We start from the raw sequence: 21,806 nt of genomic DNA, 5'->3' as shown, positions 1-21,806 counted from the left end.
TGCCTCCAACCTTAAAGGTACTGGAAGTTTCTATTTTATTTATTTTCTAGGATTTCAATGTCCAGGTTTAAACAAATGTACAGAATTAACAGCAGATGGCTATTTTTTGTGAATTCTTTCTCACAGGTGCATGTCACGTACACGTTCCTTCACATTGGAAGTTCTGTGCACTCTTTTTGGTGAAGCTCATGCAAAGCTTAAGCTATCCTTTAATTTATTTTTGCTTTCTATGTTTGCTATCAGTAATTCTGTTGTTTCTTTTACAAATTTGTATTTACAAAAGAATGTTATATTATTTCTCTATTTGTATGCACACTCAAATTCACTTATTAATTGATCTTAAATTTTCTAAAAGCTACTAACATTTTCTTGAGCTAATTGCATTCTGTAATATGTTCTTTTACAATATTCTCCCTATAATTACACTTTTTTTTTTTTTTTTTTAGAGTATATAGAAAATAAGTTGAAGCTGGAATACAAGTTTGTGTTATATCTGAAAGATAGAAATATATTTTATACTGTGTGGTTTTGCAATACTGTTGAAAGTTTACATATACAAATAACATTTGTTCAACTAAAGGTAGCATGATATTTGTCCTCATAAGTTTGATATAATTTAAGAAATGTGAAAATGATTTATAAGTGATCTGAAATATGCTACAGAAGTGCAAGAAAGATTTCTATAGATTAAAGACGATGCTGCTGATACTGTAAGCCTTGGAAAAATATTACTGGATGCATGTACTAATAATAATGCTGTTGTATTACATTATTTTGATACTGAGTACTGGAATATAGAAGATTAGTTTTCTGAATTTTTAGAAGTTTAAAGAAAGTTACTGAAGTTAGGCTTGTGCAAGTGTGTGTAATTTTTACATCCATTTTTTTTAGAAATATATCTCAAGAAATGTGATTTGGCCTGTAATGTATAATGTGGCTAGTATAATTTGAGGTTTTGTTTCTTATTTTATGAACTTGTTAATGTTTTGTGACATTGTCTATTTCATATCTGAGAATCCTCCTTAAGCAGTGCTATTTTTTATACTGTTATGAGGTTCTTATGATATATACATGTACATGTGAGTGCATATTATTTTAAGTGGATAGAAAATTGGCTTAGTATTTCATAGTACAGTAAGGACTCTTGTACATTTAAATAGGTAGGTTCTACATGTGAAAAGTAAATTTTGGTGTTATGTGCAACATATAAATTTAGCACCACAACCAAGCCAGTTAGTTTGCTTTTTTATTCAGTCGGGTAGTTGGTGCCCTGTGTGAATGCACTGCTTGCACTACCCATGGTACAGCCATAATGGATGTGCCCAAAGTCTTTGCTTATGTTCATTTTTTCAGGATATGAATAACAAATCTGTTATGTTCATGGGAATATAAGAGGTCAAGAAAATATGATGTTGACTTAGAAAATGAGAATTTGGATTTTCACATATGCTTGTTCAGTAAAGCCTATTAATAGTGAGCTATATTAATAGCTATAATAAATAAACCCTTGAACTTGTTTTCTCTACAGTGTGGTAGTTATTGGAATATTTTATTCAAGTATTTAAGGTAGTTTGAGGAACAGATAAAATTCTAGTAGTTCAATTTTTTGATTTCCACCTAGTGAAGATCGGAAATAGTGACTTAATTGTTAAAAGCTACATACTGTGGTTAGAATTTTGAAGGTTTACAAAAAAGTATAGACTTGTTTTTGGATAATAACCAAAGATTATTCATATATTTTATATATAAGAATACTTTATAAGGTGTTACATTGAAAGTAGATTTTTTTTTTTTAAGCTAGTTAGGGCTTTAATGAATGGTATAATTTAACATAATGGTAGATTACATGTTCAGAAAACACAATCAAATGAGGATCAGGATTTTGAGAGTATTAATTTGTGTAATTTACTGATGGTATCACAATAGCTAAAAGTTTGTAATTGATTAAAATTATTTTTTGTGGGTAACTAAATATTTACATGAAGCTTAAAGCTACATTATATAGAACTGTAATTTTGTAAATAAGTTTTTTTATATTTTGAAAAAAAAACATTGTTTATGACATTACAAATAGCATCAAATATATAAACATAATACTCCTATGGTCACATACAGTAAGTTTGCATTGTAAGAACATCCTATTGCAAACATTTAAAGGAACTGCAGATAACTTTAGTAAAACAAATCTTTATCAAATTGGTATTCCAAACAAGTTAAATCATAATCCATTCAGTATAAAAGTGAGGGTTAATTAAATATTAAGAGTTATTAGTATTGGTATGTATTTTGTATTTCATTTTTAATCTACTATAACACTTGTGTTATGTATCGTACATTTTAGTGAATTAATGCAGGTATCAATCATATCTCTCCTCCATGGAAGGAGCTGATACATAGTATATCATTTTTCTTGGTGAGATTATATGTGTTTGTATGTTTTTTTTAATAAAACAATTTTTGTGTAAGTAATGGATATTATAAAAACCAGAAGACTGAACTTTCCATGTAGGTGATGTTAAAGTATGGTTACTGTTAAAACATTGTCAAACGGTTTCTGTTAACAAGAGAATAAAACAAACAAACTTGGATTGCTTGAATGCTACCCTCATAAACCTTCCAGTGTTTATAAATTTCTTCAGTTTTTTTGTTAGCAAACATACCTTTGAACACAGCACCAGCTGTTTTAGATTTATAAAACGATATATATATATATATATATACATTTAAATTTATATTTTCCTGAAAAAGTTCTGTATGGATTGTCTTGGTGAATTAACTATATTTCTCTTATCTTTTCATTTTACTTGTTAAATATGGATGTATGTAAAAAGAACATATGAAATCAACAAATATCAATGAAAGTAAACTTATTACAAATACATTGTTGACTTTATTCTGGGACAAACATATAGAATTCTGTACATTATTTATGTTTTCTTTATAAAATATGATTTTACTTGTTTCAGGTACATTAGCTCTTCAAAAATAAATATTTAGATGTAGTAACTGTTTACATAGAGTTGTTGTAGTTGATATGAATTTTCATCAAAGATAGTATATTTATTTTGCTCACAGGTGTTCATTTTTGTTTATAGTTTGAAAATTTTGTAATTAGGTTTCATATTTACATTATTATAAGAAGTTAATATCTTACTTTCAAGTAATTAATTTTTACATGTATTGAAAATTTTACATTAATAGAAAGCGAGTTGAAGTAAATGTGCAGATGTAAGTCAGTAACAAAATTAGTTTTGTATTGTATTTTGTTATGATCATACTCAGGATTGTTAGCTTTGTATAGGGTGTTTGGAAAGTCACTGTGCTGTGCACTTATATATTTATTAACATACATGTTTTAATATAGAATACAGGAGGTAAATATCAATGACAATTATAAACAATGTTGAAAGTTACCCCCATTGGCATCAATACAGGCTTGGATCCTTCTTATTTTGTTTTTAAATACCACTATCAGTTGTTGGCTTGAAATAGACTGAATGAATGCTGTTAAAATATGATTACAAAACTGCACAGTGACTTTCCGAACACCATGTATATGGATTTTAGAGTAGACTAATCCCCCTGGGCTCAATAACTTTGAGATATTTAGTTTATAGCTGAAAGTGTCATTAACAGAATGGGTACTAAATTGTTAGAATGATGCATTTAGTCATTTACAATGAATGTCACTAAAATACTGTATTGAAGTAACTACGCTCATTACTAGATATATATGATTAGTTCTGCTATACGTAGGTGTTTTAGCTTGTTTTTTTTGGAAGTTTGTAGTACAGAAATGTTCTTTCTTTCAATTGATTTACCATTCTTTTCATGATCATTGTATACTTGTATAATATTTTACCTTAGAATAATGCCTATTATGTCCTTTTTGTAATAAAATAACTGATGTACAGAAGCAGAATTGAAAAGCAGTTTCATCTTTATTTCTCAAAAGTCAGAATTAGTGTGGTGGCTAAAATCTTATGTCACATGAATTGTGTTGTTTGAATAACAGAATATGTTCGTATTGATGTCTCCTTTACCTTTTCTTGAGTGATTTAGATATTTTATCTCCGTACATTACTTGTGATATAGAACACTTACTGATTACAAGAAGATAGTGTGCATCACAACACAGATTTCAATAACATCAGAACAAACAGTATAGTTATCTCAACTACAATAAACAATTTGATTAGAATACATGTCTGTTTAGAGGTGTAAACACAGTAGATAACACTTGATGCATGTTAACATGTACCTCTACAAGATTTCTAGATCACTATTGTAAATGAATAAATTAAGACGTGTTGGTAATGCTCACATATGCATATATAAATATTTTTGATTCTGGTAACAAACACATTCATGTTATAAAACAGCATTAACCTGTTGAGCTTATTTGCTGAGCTATTCTCATTATGTGTGTGTGTTTTTTGTTTTTTTAACATTATTGCAACTAGTTCTTGTTAGTTGCTTCGTATTTACTCCAGTTCTGTTAAATTTTTATGAGCTGGAGATACAGAGAAAGAAAGTATCTAAAAATCCCAGAATTTGCCAAAGTTACTGTCAGTTTCTCAGTGTTACCAAATGAAATGAAAATACCATCAGGTTTATATATTACACTAGTCTTATTAGTGATATGTATAATAAAAGCAGCTTAAAAAATGTGTACCTAAACAATTTTTAATCAGTGATCAGCCCTATATTCACTAGCTATCTTTTGATGTCAGTTTTATAATTTTTTTTCTTTTTAGTCTTAAAGGATTCCAAAGAAATGTGATTTTTTACTTACAAAATTTATTGAAGTATTTATTTTGACAAAAGAAAAAAGTGTAAACAATGCCTTGAAAGAAGATAATTAAAAACAAAATAGCATGCTGCTGTTTGTATGTGCATGTGACATAAGTTGTGAATTGATTAACTGTAGTGTTGGAGAATAGTTTTTCTGTAATTCTTAAATTGTTTTTAAACATTTAGGGGGTATATATAGCATGAAGAAAGTGATGTTGTAACATTTTCTTGGTCATGTAGGTAAGTATTGAAAAAGAAATTTAATTTTTTACATGTGTATGTTTTGTATGTTTTTTTTTTCACTAAAGCATACTGTATTCCTCCTTCAACATTATCTTCAGTAATGTTTAGTGTTTCAGTGTATCCAGTTTTATTATTTTTATGTTTTTATTATTATTAAAGAGATTATTTATCATTCTTAGCCCATTTAACCTAAAACACCAAACTAACCAAACATTGTGAGATATTAGAAATATGTTTAGCAGAGAGGGCACCTAGCAGTACATTCTAATTTTTATAAGTAAAATTGTAATGAGAGTATATTTAATTAATTATACTCATAACAAGATTAACCTTTATTTTTGATACATAGATTGCTCTGATTGGAAGTTAATATTAACTGTGTAAGTTTGTGAAATAGGACATGTAATTTTCGTACATCTAACTCAGTTCTGATTATGATGGGAATTTTCAATCTTTACAAATACTAATGGTAGCAAGCATATTTTAAACTTTTAATTTGAAATTTTCTTAGAGATTTATTTGAAATAAGCAGTGATCTCATAATACATTAGTTTAACTTTGAACTCTTAGCTTCTTCACTGAAGTATCTCACAATTCACCTACTTAATCTTTGAAGCTTTATTTATTTATTTTTGCACTATTAATATGGTTGGATTCTTAGTTATTAACTTTATTATCTTACAGCACATCTGTTTAACCTTGTAAGCTTAGTTTTCTTCCTTTGTGATCTCATAATACATCTCTTTTAATTTGAAAGCTTGGTGTAGTCAGGACATGTTGAAAAGTATCTTAACATTCGCAGAAAAATATTTTTTCTGGTTGAAGTTATTTTTATAATGTTTTATGTATGTGTATTTTATTAATAATTTTGCATCACTGCAACCTAACAAACTCTTATTTTCTGTATTTCTACTACTACCACTGATATTGTGTCAAATCATTAACAACATATAGAATTATCCTGCCATATCATAAGCAATTATGAAAGCACAGATATATTGGAGCTTCTGTGTACTTAATTCAACATATTTATTTATTCTTTGTAAATATTATAAACACTTTTCATTTCAAGTACAACATACTTGTTTTATTCTGGCATGTGGCATTGTAAAACAGAAAATTGATATTATTTGCTATGTTTATCCAAGAAATTCATTTATTTGTTTGAATGTTGTAATATTTTTTATTTTAAGTGTAAATCCCAACACAGTTTTTGCATATTTACTGTATTAAAATGTTAATGATTTTATGTGTTCACCCTTTTTGTTTTAATTTCCTTAGTGAGTCAGTGGTATGTTTTTGAGATTTAATGCTAAAATTCAGGGTTTGATTCCCCACAGTGAACAGAATGCAGATAATTCTCACCAGATCTCATATCTAGCACCGACATGCAATAAATCTTTATCTACACACATGCACTAAAAATTAATCTAATTTTATATTTATGAATCATAATCAAGACAAACATTATAAACAATATTACCTAGATATCTATAACTTGAATATTATATGTTAATCCAAAATAAATGTCTTGGGAATAGAGCAAGTTACTTCTGACAGATAAAAAGTGAATTGTATTTTGAGCTACCTATAAGTTTCTTAGGCCCTGCTTTTATATTTAGCACAGATAATATGTTTAAGAAAATATTAATTGAATAGTAAGATGTCTCTTTTTTCATTTTTGTGTATCTCTGAAATGTTGATCTTCCATCTTGAAATGTTTCAATGAAAAATAAAATATATAAAAATTTCCCAAAGCAAAATTATTTTAAATTATATCACATACTCATTTTTGTGCTTAGGCCTGGTGATAACAAACAGTATTTAATAATTGTTAAAATAAAGTAAGCCTCTTACATTTGTATGATATTAATCTTTTATTAACCAAAATGAGTGTAACATAAGAATGGTGTAGTAAAGTATAGACTAATCCTCATTTAAAAAAAAAATAAAATGTACATTTCCAGTATTGAAAAAAAAATTAGTCTTTCAAATAGTTCATCCACTGGAAAAGTAAATTAGCAGTACTATTGTTACTTATTCATCAAATTAACACGATATATGAATATATATTATTTGTGATGAGTAACACATAATTGCAAGTGTAGGCATAAAAGTGGGCTTTAATATTTGGATATCTGTGCACTCATATGCTTAAAATCTTGTAATAAAGTTGACTTTTACATCTATCAAATAATATGATATGAAAATTAAATGATATTGCAAAAAATGTTTATGATGTCTGAAATTCCACTAAAGAGACATCCATTTTAAGATTGTTTTATATGTACATACATCCAATTGACCTGATCCAGACTCTCACTGCAGTTAAATTTATTTGACTGTTTGATCATGTAGTATCTTGTATGTGTATTGAGTGATGTAAAGTAGACCAATTTGAATGTACATAAAGTTTACAGCTAGAAGCTATACATGTACATCTATTGCATCTACATTAAATTTTCATTGTAATATTATACAAGCCATGCAAACATACACACATTCATTGAATGCTATAATTAAACCAGAGAAGTACTTGTGTATTGATAATACATTATTTGCTTCCTTAAATGTCTTCTATAAATATGTTGCCAGTACCTAAATAAACATATATATTTTATTATTTTTATTAATTCTAAAGTTAATAACTGAGTTAATGTATTACTATTTGCATGTGTAGGAAATGTGTATTTGTTTCTTTTTTATAATTATTTTTCATTTTTTTCATAACCTCAGGTCGCTCACATATGGCATTTGTTCGTTACATCAACACCGCAGGTGAAGGAGATCCCTTCTATGAAATTATTGGTGTAGTTACTCTTGAGGATGTTATTGAAGAAATTATTCAGTCAGAAATTGTTGATGAAACAGACACTGTGTGTAAGGTTACTCACATTATTTTCTAGGTCCCCTAGCTCAAATTGTTTTTTTTTTTTCCTTTAATTTAGTAAATCTAGAATAGGATATGCTACACTGCACAACAAAGTTTTTGCTTCTTGAACACTGTTGGGTGTTCATTATAGATTTTTGGCTGCTCATCACGAAAATCACATCCAAATTTGCCCATCATGTACTGTTTCATCGAAATCTTCAATTCACTACAATGGAAAAAATGATATCAGGGCAACTGGAATTTGTCAATGCTTGCTGACTACTGTTGGATACTGCAACGTGATGCACCGGACATTGAATACAAACAAAAATCAGGAGCAAAACACTTTTAATTATGTTGAACTTAATAGCATAATGCAATTAAGTGTGTTATTGCTGGTAAACAGTTAACTGTCTATTTCTCAGAGTTCAGATGAAGCAAAACCAAAACTATCTTTGTGCATACCCACTAGGTACCTGTAACAATCAGCAAAAACTTTTCAGAAAGCAAAACTTTTAAAAAAATTGTTGTGCAGTGCTACTAGTCTTTTAACATTTAAATTTTAATGCTTCATTTTGCCTACTTTAATAAGAAAAAATAATTAACTGTTGTATTGCCTTACATGTAGCATAAGTTTAAAAAAAAGGGATTTAGGTATACCTCAGGGCATTAAAAAAGACAGTGATGTCATATGTAGTGTGAAGAAAAGTGCTTGTGTTTTAGTTTAATAAAATTTTAATTCATGTTACTTAACACCTTATAGTTAAATATATGTATGAAAATATTCCATTAAAAAATGGGTTTGTTGTATATTTTTACAATAATATTGTAATGGACACAACTGATATACATCCTCCTCCTTTCTCTTCTTTATGTGTCTTTGTATGTTTTAGCCATATCTTGTTTAAATATTTAAATCCAAATTGGAAAATATACACTTGTGAAACATTGTAATAATAAAAGTTACTAACTAATGTTTCAACTTGTAATGTATTTCCAAAGTTACTGAATTCACTACATAACTTTAAATAAAGCTGTAGACATTTATAGACACTGAATCAAAACAACATTTGAAAGTTTTTTTTGATGTATTAAACTGCTTATATCTTAGAAAAAAAATTCATATCTCAGGTGCTCAATTGGCTGTTGTTTTTTTTAGATCTTGTAGCTCTGAGTAGATTATTATAGTCATAGTTACTGAATTTTATATAAAAATTTATAAAAAGGGCCATATTACTCCAGGAATAATATATTTCATCATATCACCAGAATGGATTCATCATGATTTTTTAATAAATGTCTCCAACTTTTTATCTTAGGTGATAATAGACGTAAACAACTTCGTAAAGATGCTCAGGTGAAACAGGACTTCTCGGACTTTGCTAAGATAGGAGAAGGCCAACAGGGAAAAAACATCATATACCCTCAACTGGCTTTAGCAACATTTCAGTATTTGTCGACCTGTAAGTAGTTGTACTTTTGACCACACATCTCCTTAGTTGACAGTAACAATATATAGATATCTGTGAGGAACTGTACATGTAACCTGTTAAACTTCTTAGTTGGCACTAATAGTCTACAAACATCTGTTGACTTGTAAGTAGCTGTACTTTTAATCAACCAGATCTTTATATCTCATATTATTAACTTATAATGTCAACCTGTAAGTTGTTAAAAATGTAACTAGTGAAATCTTATAATTTGTCAGTAATTAATAGTTCAGCTTGCAATTATGAGTTATTAACTTCTTTTCTCATAAGCGAAGTGTTATTTATGACTGCTGATTTTATTTGTTTCATAATGGAAATACTTAACCAAATAATATACAGTTTTTACTTAAAATGTTCATCTAATTTGAATTAGTATTTTCAAGGTTGTGAAATTTCAATATTTTTTTGTGAGGTACTGATTTTAAATAAAATAAGAAATACTTTCTTTTAGTGTAGAATTTTGTTGTTGTTACTTCTAAGAAAATTTCATTTTATATATCTAGCCAGTTTCAAATTAATTGATATTCATTAACACATGTTTTGATATGTTATTTTATTAGCCATCACTTCTAACCATAAATTATAAAAAGTATGGCAAAACCTTACAAAGATTTAATGGGGACCTAAGACTTTCAAAATGATAGAGGACATTTAACAGTGGTTTCTGATTTATGTGCAGCACTATACATAATAACTGGAAAACTATTGCACTAAAAATGAACTATTTTTGAATTTCATGTAGCTTTTTTTATTAGTGTGCTGTTACTTTCATTATCAAAGCATGTTATTGTTTTATAGACTAATGATACTTGCTTTGTTATCATATAAAAGATACAAAAGTATGTCACATGGTATCTAAATAACTGCTGTATATCTTATCTACTTCAGATTATGAAGTTTTTAAGTGAGTAGAGATATAGTAATATTCCCTTATGACTGGTGCTATTATTAATGGTAGAAGCCACTGTTTTATATCAAATCATATTTATTCAAGGTTAGTATAACAATCTAAGATAAGGAACAAATTTATTATCATAATTTGACAAGAACAGATGATTTTCAGTTTAAGGCTGAAGGATATCTTGAATTTGGGGTTTTTGATGAAAGCACACTTCTTACTTTAAAATATATAGTAATGTTTGTGTACATACAGTTATGCACTGTACGTGCATGCGATAAGCAATCATTTTACAGAAAAAAGTAATATGACACAGACTTTTGTGGTGATTTGTTTTCAACTTCACATATTAGTGCTACAATCTTTATCATCATTGCTTTTTTTTTTACAAGAGACTCAGTTATAACTTGAAGCTCTAAAGTCCTACAAGTTTTGTATATCATAGATATAAAATGTTACTCAGCAGGTTTTTTATTATTATTCATATTTAATAATATGTCTGAACTTGCAAAATCTTTGTGTTTACAATGACAGGCCAATTTATACTCTTGAGATGACACTTTTGCATCTGTGTATGTGTAGTTGAAAGTAATACAATGTGAAAGTAAGTGCACACACACACACACATAACCATCATGATATTGTTTTTTTCCTTATATCTCAATATTCAGATAGGAATATATTCCTGCACTAATGATATTTCAACTTGTTTTTCATATTACACAACTGTTTACTCTTCTGCAATAGGACCTCAGTGTATAGATGATAAATTTCAATATGAAATTATTAATGGAAATGATCTTTAAAAATTGTTTACTAGTTAAACTTTTCTTACACTTGAGTCAGTGTTAACCAGTTAAGTTTTTGTTGTTTGTTTAAATAAGATGTATAAACTTGTAACTTTAATGTTGTAAGCATACTTGTTTTTAGTTGATTTAAATTCTAATCTATACTTTGAATAAAACTAATTAGTAATTATTTATAAATTAATTAGTTAAACTTGGGTAATAATATAAGCTACTAACAAGGAAAATAATAGCTGTGGCTACTTTTGTATCAATTTTCAATCATATACATAAATTTGGAAAATGCCCTCTAACATACTACTTTTTATTCTATAAGTCTATAGATCCATTCTACTTTCATCTTATAACTTCAAGTAAATATTTAATTCACTATTTCAAGTTCTGTTTTTTGGTAGATTCATTACAGGACAAGAATATAGAAGGGGAATTATAAGTAACAGTTGGTGTTGAATTTGAATCAATGCTTTTAAAAAGAGTTTAATATTGAAAGAATGTGCTAGCATATAAAATTTTGATAGTTATAAAATCATTTCTTATCATAACTTAATGAGATATATGAAGTTAGAAGGAAAGGATCAGAAAAAAAAGGGATCCCTACTGGTACAGCTCCAGATTTACAACTCTAAAATCAGACATTTGTTTCCTATCAGTAGATGCAGCAGATAGCCCAATATGGCTTTGCTATAAGAAAACACACACAGAAAAAAAAGGAGATAGAATGTTTAAAATATATGGGGTGGATGATGAGGGAAAATTTATTTTATGTTTGTTGGAATATTTACAAATATTAAAACAGAATATGTTGTCACTTACTATGTAAGTGTATAGAACTGATTAAGATTTCAGAAATATTTAAATAATTATCTCATATGCAGAAAATTTGCCTAGGCATATAAATAAATACAGTTTGACTATTTTTGTTACAGTAAAATTCTTATTGCTAAGCATAATACGTAAATGGTTTGTAATTGTAGAAAGTATTTAACTGTTGAATTTGTTTTATGGACAAATATGAAATATTACCAAAAGGATTCTGTTAAAAGTATGAGTGCTTAAAGTAGTTTTGCACTCCCAGAAACGTTTAATGTGTTACATTCTTGTTGGATATTGTGCTGGCTAATTAGCTGGTTATATTTATACATGTATATGTATATATTTCCCATGTTATCATAACTTCTCTTTATTGCTCATATACTGTACAGCTTGATAAACTACATAAGGGAATATATATATGTATATACACACCATAATAACATTTTTCATACTTTTTTTTCTTGTTGCACAGCTGTTGCACCATTTCAGAAGGAACTCATTTCCACCACTGTTCTTCGACGTCTTATGACCCAGAACATCTTCTTCAACTTGAAGCTCCGTAGCAAGGATGACATGAATGCTCCAGCAATGACCATATATCAGGCTGGGAAACCTTCTGACTATTTTGTCCTAATTCTTGAAGGTAGAGTTAGAGTTCAAGTAGGCAAGGAAAATTTGGTCTTTGAAGCAGGACCATTTACATATTTTGGATGTACTGCATTATTGAGTGGAATCACACCAGGTAAAGTACACCTTATTGACCCCTTTTTACGCTGTTGGTTATTATTGTTGTTCTTATATTTTTGTCAATTCATATACAATCTATTAATAGTAGAGGGTGAAAATACTTAAACTGTGTCAGTCTGTGTCATTTAGTTTGTGACATCACACAGTAATATAATGTCTGTTTAACCTCAGAATAAACCTGCTAAAATTTTAAGGATCTAACTTTTTCACTAAATATTTAATCATGTAAATTGTTTATTAATTTCATTGAAAACAAATTTTGGATAACTTGTTTATCAACCACACATAAGCACAACACTCAAACACGCAATTAGAAAGCATCTGTTGTTTCTTTATTCTAAATTTTAGAAAAATTTGTACACAACTCAGTATAAATGGCACTGAGTTTTTAACATCAGGATACTATAACAAAATATTTTCATATTTTTAATTTTGATATATATGTGATAGAGTAAATCTAAATAAAAAAACATAACATACTTCATAGTCACTGTTGAACCTAGGAAATTTGTGGCTTTTTCTAAAGTAATTGGTAAATTAGACTGATAAACATGGGATTGAGAATTTTTCTGTTTTCATTTCTACAGATTAAGTAACTAGAGGTAAGAATTAAAGGAATATGCAGATATAAAATGTTTCTGCGAGTTTTGATTGGCTAAATTCTTTCCCACATAAAGTTATCAGTGAGACTTGACTGATATGGAAATTAAAAGTACTACAATTATGACACAAACGAATTACAATTAGCACACAGTTTTAGGGTTTTGTTTTACAAACCTGTTTCCAATATAAATGTTATTCACCAGGGTTCAATCATGAAATGTTCTGATTTTAAAAAATTGTTTTCATACCATACTTTTAAGGTTAATAATGTTGTATAAAACAAAAGGTTATTAAAGTTTCCAAACAACAAAACATTAGAAATATAGCTATGTTGATTTTATGTTTCTTTTAAAAACTTTATGGCCCATAAAGACTGATAGGACTGTCCATATTGTTTACATATTAGTGTTAACAAAGATTAAATGTGTTACTGATAATAGCTGAATACCAATAAAATAAATATTTTATTACTGTGTAGGTGTGTAAGATATCGTGAGCAAAATGAGTAACCTGATTAGAACAGTAGAAAATTTCTGGTTGAGGACCTAAGTAACAGCAAATAAAATTGATTTAAAAAAATGACCTTTGTGTAATATAAAGTAATAGTGCATGAAAACAGTAGAAAAGCACTTTACACAAGTGTAGTAACAAATGATATAAACAATAATAGAATTTATTTGAAATTTAAGTAATAGCATATGTAAACTTTTGATTAAAGACTTAAGTAACAGCAGGCAACATACAAAAAAAAGATTTGAAAAATAATTGATGTTTTCAGAAAAATACCTTTATTGAATGTGAATACAAAATGAAAATCTGGATAAGGATTTTAGAAAAACAAAGTAATTGAAACATTGTCAGACCAGATAGAAGACATGTATTACAATATCTTGGTTTTATGTTGACCATTGCTTATTCACAGGAGAGTCTGGTTCTCAAGTACTAGCCCCTGGTTCATCTCCTAGCTTGACCAATGCTCCAATAGAGCCAAGCTCATCAAAAGCAACCTTTATTCCAGACTACACAGTTGTGGCAGTCAGTGATACTTTGTACATGAAGGTTCATCGTGCTGTGTACTTGGCTGCTTATAGGGCAACTCTTATGGAACGCCAGCAGCAGCGCTCTGAAACTAATTTGGAAGACCCCTTTAAAGGAGAACTAGAGAAAGTCTTGAAAACTGTCAATATCCTTGATGGTCCACCAGAACATATTTTAACTTCACCGACAGTTCCATTCAATCAAAATTTATCGCTGGAATCTAGTACTCCAACTACTCCCAGTATACATGAACATCAGTCCATGTCTCAACCAAAAAGTGAATGGCAAAGACCTCAGGCCAGTCTAGAGACTGTCAGTGCCCCTTTCTTAACCAATGAAGTGAAACCAAATGGTTCACTTGGTTCTGCAGCTTGGAGAATTCCTGAAACTCCAAAGACCCAAGACAAAAATGGAGATTCTGGTAATTTGAAACACATTGAGTTAAAATTATTGGACTCAGATGGAAAAGTGGATCCAACTAATGATAAACCAGAAGAAGAAAGAACAACAGAACAAACACAACTGCTATCACGTTTTGATGCTCAGAGTTGACACCAACCTAAGAAAACTACCTGATAGTACTCCTAGCTGTTTTGTAGATTTTTGTTTGCAAAAATAGCACATATCTGCAGTATAGACTTCTATTTACAGTGTGGATAGTGTATGAGATGTTAACATTAGTTTTGCCAAATATTTTTCTTTTGTATATGTTGACTTTGTTTCTTGTGGTGGAAAAAAAAACAACTGGTATGGAAATGGCATTATCTGGCTGCTGAAAATATTAATAGGTAATTCTGTACCTAAAGTGAGTAAAATCTATAGAACAGAGATCATTTAAAAAAAAAAATGTTTGTCAATTTGTAGGTACTTCAGTAACTGTAATACTGGCATAATAACTGTTTGTACAGTTCTTGGGTTTGACTAGCTAAATGCTGAGCACTCATGATGTTACTTAAGTGTGTATAAAGAATAAAAGGCTAGAGGAAATATATATATATGTGAAAATGAATTTGTTAACAAATGGTGAGTGATGAACTTGTTGATAAAATGATTGTATTATTCTCTTCAACATAGTTTTGTTTATTGGGAGCATGCACGTGGTTATATGTATTTTATTTGGTTTTTTATGTTTCACTTAAAGTAGGTTTAACATTATATAAAAATATTATTACTCATATTTTTCAAAATAGACTTACTTGTGGATAATAATCATTATTTATTTTCTTGTATACATTCAAGCAAACAGTAATTATAAATGTTTTCATGAGCAATAATTATATAAATGTAACATTAAAAGTCAGACCATTAATATTGGTAATTGCAGCAGTTTGTGGTAGCATGGGTAGTTCCATACAGCTGATGAAAAACTGACAGCTTGAAGATGAATGAGAATAATGTACATAGGAATGTTTATGTAATCATACATTATTGTAATTTGTAAATTCATTTGATTTTATGCAATGACTGTTGCTCTATTTATGTACACAAACTTTCTATAAAGTATGTGCTTTTTTCTTATTCACACTTGCAGCATGACGACTACAATACCTATAGGTTCTTTAATTGTACATTTCCAACAAATACTAAATCTCTTCCAACAACGCAGGTCCAACAAGTACATGTCTAATGCCTCATCTCTTCCAAACACAAGTCAGGTGCTAGAAATGTATATTAATATTAAAGCTATGATTGTGACAAAACATTCATGTCATGTATTTGTGTAATGACCACACTTTTTACCATACTTACTGAACATCATGAGAATGTCACACGTGTGATAATACTAACAAAACGGTATATAATCTGCTTTAGACAGTTTAACCAAAAGCCAGTCATTGTTTAAAATTAAATTAATTTTCTATGTAATTTTAATAACCATAGTGTAAAACATTATCTAAAAATTGTTCTTATTAGATATTAGTAAATATACAGATAAAGTTATGTGTTGTTAAGGTGCATACAATCACATTTATAATTACAACAGAAACAATAAAAATAATAGTTTAATAAACAGTTTATATTAATATTATTGTGTGATGTAGTGGTTTCGAGACAAAAGTGTGTGTGTGTGTGTACGTGTATGTAAGTATACACAGCTTGGTATATACACATACTTTCTAATTGGTTACACAAATATAAGAAATATCAGAATTTACCTTTGGAAATATTGTCCTCAGTGATAATTGCACAAATAAATGATAAAGTCATAAGATAGAATCATTCATAAACAAAACATTCTCTGATTTAAAATTGCAAATTCATAAATTGCTAAATGTATTGTGTCAAAGTTAACAATGCTTCTTTCTGTAGTCTTAAATGTTGGAGAACATGAGTGCAACATGGTGTTTTAATACTCAGAAGTTGAGTTGTACTAATTTAAAGTACTTGTATGATTTTACAAAAGAGTTTGACATTTAGCTAATAGGTGGGTGGAATTTAAGTTTTTAGAAATGTAATTTTTGGTATACAAATAGATATAAATTTGTAAATAGCAAAATCCTTTTGCCATTTTAGTTTTAGGATATTTGATTTCACTAATAATGTCAGTGTAACCAAAGATTTATGTTGAAAGCAAGTAAAAGTTCTGCCTAATATTGTAGGACAGCTGTTGAGAATGTTGTTGTATAGTTCAGTATTATATTATCTTATCTATTAAGTGTGATGTTTGTGTGAAAACTATGGATTAAAGAATATAATATTGTTATTACACATCACTATTTAGTCTTAATATATATGGATTTTGTAAACTGAGTAAAACAGTTGTAGTTCCTTTGTGTTATTATCAAACTGCAGAATAAAATTTTAGTGGTAACAAAAACTGAAGTGTGTAACTAGTTTCAAATGAATAATAAATAAAATACATTGCTGAATGTGGTATGGCATTCCATGGAAGTGTAGAACAACTTGGTCCTCCGACTGATGAGAACCTTCTTGGTTTGCTTGAGCTTATAGCTAAGTTTGATCCATTTGTAGCTGCAAACTTTGAAAAGTCTATCTACCTGTCATTGACCATCTGTGAAGAGTTTATTAATTTCTCAACATCAAGGTACAGAATGCAGTTGTGAGTGAATCAGCAAAATATTTCTCCATATGTGTGAATTCCATAATCAACTATCACATGCTATGTTGACAAAATAAGTGTTTAACTGTTTGAGACATTTTTTGAAATTTGTACCTATGCATTTGCACACACAAAAGTCATTGGGCAATGTAATTATTAAGACCCTGGAAGATTACAGGATATCAATTGAAGGTTGTTGCACTGAGGTATATGATAATGCAAGTAACATGTCAGAGAAATACAAAGGTGTGAAAATGTGTGCAATGTTAAATCACTGGCAGAATATGCTCCATGCACTGCTCATTTTCTAAATTTTATTTGCCCAATTAATTGTAAATATACATTTATTTGCTTTGAATATTTTTACTGTGGCTCAGAAGATGTATGATTATTTTTCATCTTTTATATGTAATTGGAAATTGTTAATTAACCACCTGATACCAAACAACAAAAGAAGAGTACTTGCTTCGAAGGACCTGGGAGACATTTGATGGTTCGTTCAATGCTAATGCTGTCCAAGATTTACAGTTAAACTATAGCAACATTTTGAGTGTCTAGAGAAAACAATAAAATAATTCAGATGAAAAAGCTAGCACATGCCACTAAGTAAAATCACTTGCTACAAACAAATGACAGAGTTATCCTTTGGAACACGATTTTAGTCCACTCTAATAAAATTAATCCATTTGTAGTCAAACATGTTGAACTTAGAAAATGCAGCAAAAGTGCTTAAGCCACTTGAGACATATCCTGACAGTCTTAGAGATAAGTTTGAAAAGATAGAAACAGCTGCTAAAACGCTCATGTCTGACAATAATTATGAGGACCAATCCCAAAAGCACAAAGAATTTTTTTAAATATAAGAGTCCAGGTGCTGTTCTACAAGCTATCAAAAGTTTCAAGTTGAGATATTCAGCACCGTCACTGATACTCTTGTCAATTGTTTACATGGTAGGAGAGAATAGTATGCTTCAGTGAGCAACAAATTTGGATTTCTGGATGGTCTTGCCTTTGTAAAAAAATTGAACCTCTTTTCAAAAACGAATCTAATCTACAACAAACATATCCAGATGATTTGGAAACCATTTTCCCAGATGAATCTGTTGCATTTCAGAGTTTGTTAATAACCTATTTCTCCAGCAGCAGGTATAGTGTCAGTGACAAGGAGAGCAAAAAACTCTCGTATAGAGCATACTGCAAAGATTTGTTACATGAAAGAAACATTTTCCATCTATCTAAATGTAGACATATCTGATATTATGCTTTCGTTACTGAGAGTGTTCTTTTACAAAACTGAAGTACATAAAGTCAGAGTTACATTCCAACATGCATGAAAAATGTTTTAATACAGAACTGTATAAGGCTATTAGAACAAAGTAAAAAATTAGATTTCAGGCTACTTTCAAAGAACAATGAAAGGTAAATCACAAGTGAAACATTAAAATTTTATTGATATTAATATTAGTATAAAAAAAAGCTTTGTGGAAATGCTTGAGTTAAGCAAACAGTTAATATTTTGTGTCTCTGCTTTACTTGCTGCAGACATTCTTTCAGGCATTGTTGAAACATTATTCAAAGCATCCTTTGATGTCTCTAGTACATTTCCATAAAGTTTCTGTTGGAAGTAACTTTTAATTGGTCATGTTTTTGGCCTATCAAGTCCCAGCTCTGCCCAATTAGGTTGAGATTGGGACTCTGTTCACCCATTTGCATCATTTGAATGACTCCAGCAGCTTCTTTCTTAGCTAAGTAATTTTTGCACAGGTTGTATGTACGTTTGGGATGATCATTATTTTTGGTCGTAGAATCCTTTACCAAAAATAGCCAAACCACAGGGTATACCACGACAGATTAGTGTCTGATGGTACTTGTGCTGGTTTATTATTCTATCAGTTAGTAGATATGTCATTACGCCTTGGACCTCATTCTTTTCTAGTTAAATCTTCTTGATACTATTACCTTATGCGGCTTTAAATGGAATATAATTTAGAACAGTTGTCTGTGTTTAAGTTTAATCATTTACATTTTCTTACCAGTGTATCAGTATTGGAAGTTTTATTGTCACTTGCATGGGTGCAGCTTTTGGAGGTCACGTTTTGCCTCTTGTATTGAAACGCACGCTGGAAGAAACCCCAAGGATTAATAAATTAGCTCTTATGTAGTTTTTACTGTAAAGTTTTTGTTTTCTCAAAATATTTTCTTGTTAGGCCGATGGTGATAAATTCAAGCATCCATCTTCACCAACAATCAGTTTTAGATACCTTAGCCTGCACACCAACCCAATAACCATCAGTTGCTGGAAATATACTTCGTTTGAAGCTTAGCCTCATGAAGAGAGTTTTATTAGCTCTTTGTATATTGATAATAGGTTTAATGCTTTAAACTGAATGTATAAATTTTCCTGTAAACGTCTTTACGCAAAACCATTTATTTGTAAATAGTTTTAACAGGTTCACCGTATGCATGTTTTAGCATATAATAGTATGCTTTTTGAAAAAAAAAGTGAGACATCGTCTTTAAACTATATTTTATTTTAAAAATCAAGTTATTTTTGTGATATTTTCCCGAAACACGCATTTTTGACAGGATGTTTAGTTAAGACCCGCAAACTGGAGATTTATAGTATATCATGCTAAGGTGTATTTGTGTTTCATTTTAATCACATGTTACTCATTGCTAGAAACTGGGTTTCAAGACTCGTGGTTGGCAAACCACAAATAGCCTACTGTGTAGCTCTGTGCTTAACTACAAACAAACAAAAAACACGTGTCACTCAAGAAGTTGAAATGACTCCAAACAACACGAATGGGAGCGTAAACAAAACACTAAGAGAAAATTGTTCTCATAGCTCAATGAGCCAACTTGACTTGAACCATTTGAAATGAAGCTGACTTCTTCCGTGCTGCAAGTATGCCCCACTGCCTTATCTAGTCTTCATGCTGGAAAGTATTTTCTCGACTATTTTATTATATGCATTTTTCCTGATGCACGACACTCTTTTCTAGCTCAAGATATCCACTGCGGAACTAGGACGTGTGTTGTATAACATATCATTAGGAAGAGTAATTTCCCACCCAAATAATAGCATGATTGTAAAATATCCAGTCTCTGTTTTGTTGCATAGTATACCATCATGACATGCAGCATGCGTTTGTCCCAATAAGTTTGATTAGGATTAACAAACGTAACAAGTATATCTTTGATACTTTGATTCACCATTTTGCAAAACCATTAGACTGATGTTGATCAGTTGAAGTGTGCCTATTAACTAACCTATCAGTGTGCACAACTCAGAGAATAATAGTAAATCAAAGTTACCTGATTCGTGCGAATCACTGGTTAATGATGCAGTTTGCAATGATAGAGTTCATTTGCAATTGCCACTTCACTCCACATTCTCAGTGTAGCTCTATTATATCCCACTCATCAACATAATTATTAGTAAGTGCCTACTTTCGCGTGTACTGACGACACAGCTTCATTTTGTAGTTGTCTTCCACAAATATCTTCTCAATTCTGACTTTCGGGTGGTAGTAAGCAGCTTCTAGTCAAATGAACACCATCCTCATCTTTACCTATGAGTACCTGCCATCTCACCTGCAAGCAAAATAGTTCCGGTTTAATGAACTCGTCTACCACATTGCACCTTGCTCCTGATTTTCAGCACATTCATTCACTAAAAAAATTCCCTACTATCCCAACAACAATCAATTTCCCACAAAAGTGGCTCTCTCTACACGTGTTGGCCAAACAGCTCCTACTTATTCAATGCTACCCTGTGCCTGGTTCTCGACTTTGTAATATGCCTCGAACTGTAAAAAAGTTTCCCGATGCTCCAATACCTCCCAGTTTTTTTCAGTGAATTCCTGCTGTTTCGCTTGTTCAAAAAACTGCTTAGTTTGATGAAGCCCATCTACCAATGACACTTCAATTCTTTCTTCCGTGGCTGACATTGGCCAGAACCATGGTTCTGCCTATCTAACCAGTGGATATATAGGAATATTGTGGAGACTATTCTTATCAGTTTCAGATACCTCAGCCTACACGCCACTAGAAATATACTTTGTTTGAAGCTTAGCCTCATGAAGAGAGCATTATCCGCTCTTCAGCAGATGGCATCAATTGCCTATCTAAAGCTCATGGCTACGTGGTGATTGCTTCCAGTGACCTTCAAAACATCATCAAAATTCCATCATTTAAGAGATAACTTCCTTCAAATGTCATTTTCGTAATTACTGGCCACATGAACTTGGTTTATTAATACATTTTAGCCAAGATGCACAAAATACATTGAGCAAAAAAGGTCGTTTCTGAACATCATATTACTTTGTAGTATTTTCTGGCACATTGATTTCATGTAGATCAGGACTTGCTAACGGGAGATACAAAAAATAACATATTATGAAGTATGTGTTTGTATTTCTCATCAAACTCTGGTTGA

The 21,806-nt window shown here is 30.0% G+C and overlaps 1 protein-coding gene across 1 annotated transcript in view; it reads left to right on the top strand.

The window, feature by feature from the left end:
* Nucleotides 1-17,122, top strand: part of LOC143255701 (unextended protein-like) — a 28,355-nt gene extending 11,233 nt beyond the window's left edge. Inside the window, exons 3-6 of the mRNA XM_076511767.1 lie at nt 7,774-7,917; nt 9,229-9,372; nt 12,389-12,658; nt 14,189-17,122. Coding sequence (XP_076367882.1) covers nt 7,774-7,917; nt 9,229-9,372; nt 12,389-12,658; nt 14,189-14,856 — 1,226 coding nt within the window. The 3' untranslated portion in view covers nt 14,857-17,122. The remainder of the gene's footprint in view (nt 1-7,773; nt 7,918-9,228; nt 9,373-12,388; nt 12,659-14,188) is intronic.
* Nucleotides 17,123-21,806: the final 4,684 nt, after the last annotated feature.

The sequence above is a fragment of the Tachypleus tridentatus genome, chromosome 7 (assembly GCF_004210375.1).
Source record: "Tachypleus tridentatus isolate NWPU-2018 chromosome 7, ASM421037v1, whole genome shotgun sequence".
Classification (NCBI taxonomy): Eukaryota; Metazoa; Arthropoda; class Merostomata; order Xiphosura; family Limulidae; genus Tachypleus; species Tachypleus tridentatus.
Note: the sequence above shows the minus strand (reverse complement) of the source record. Positions and strands in the feature narration are given on the sequence as shown.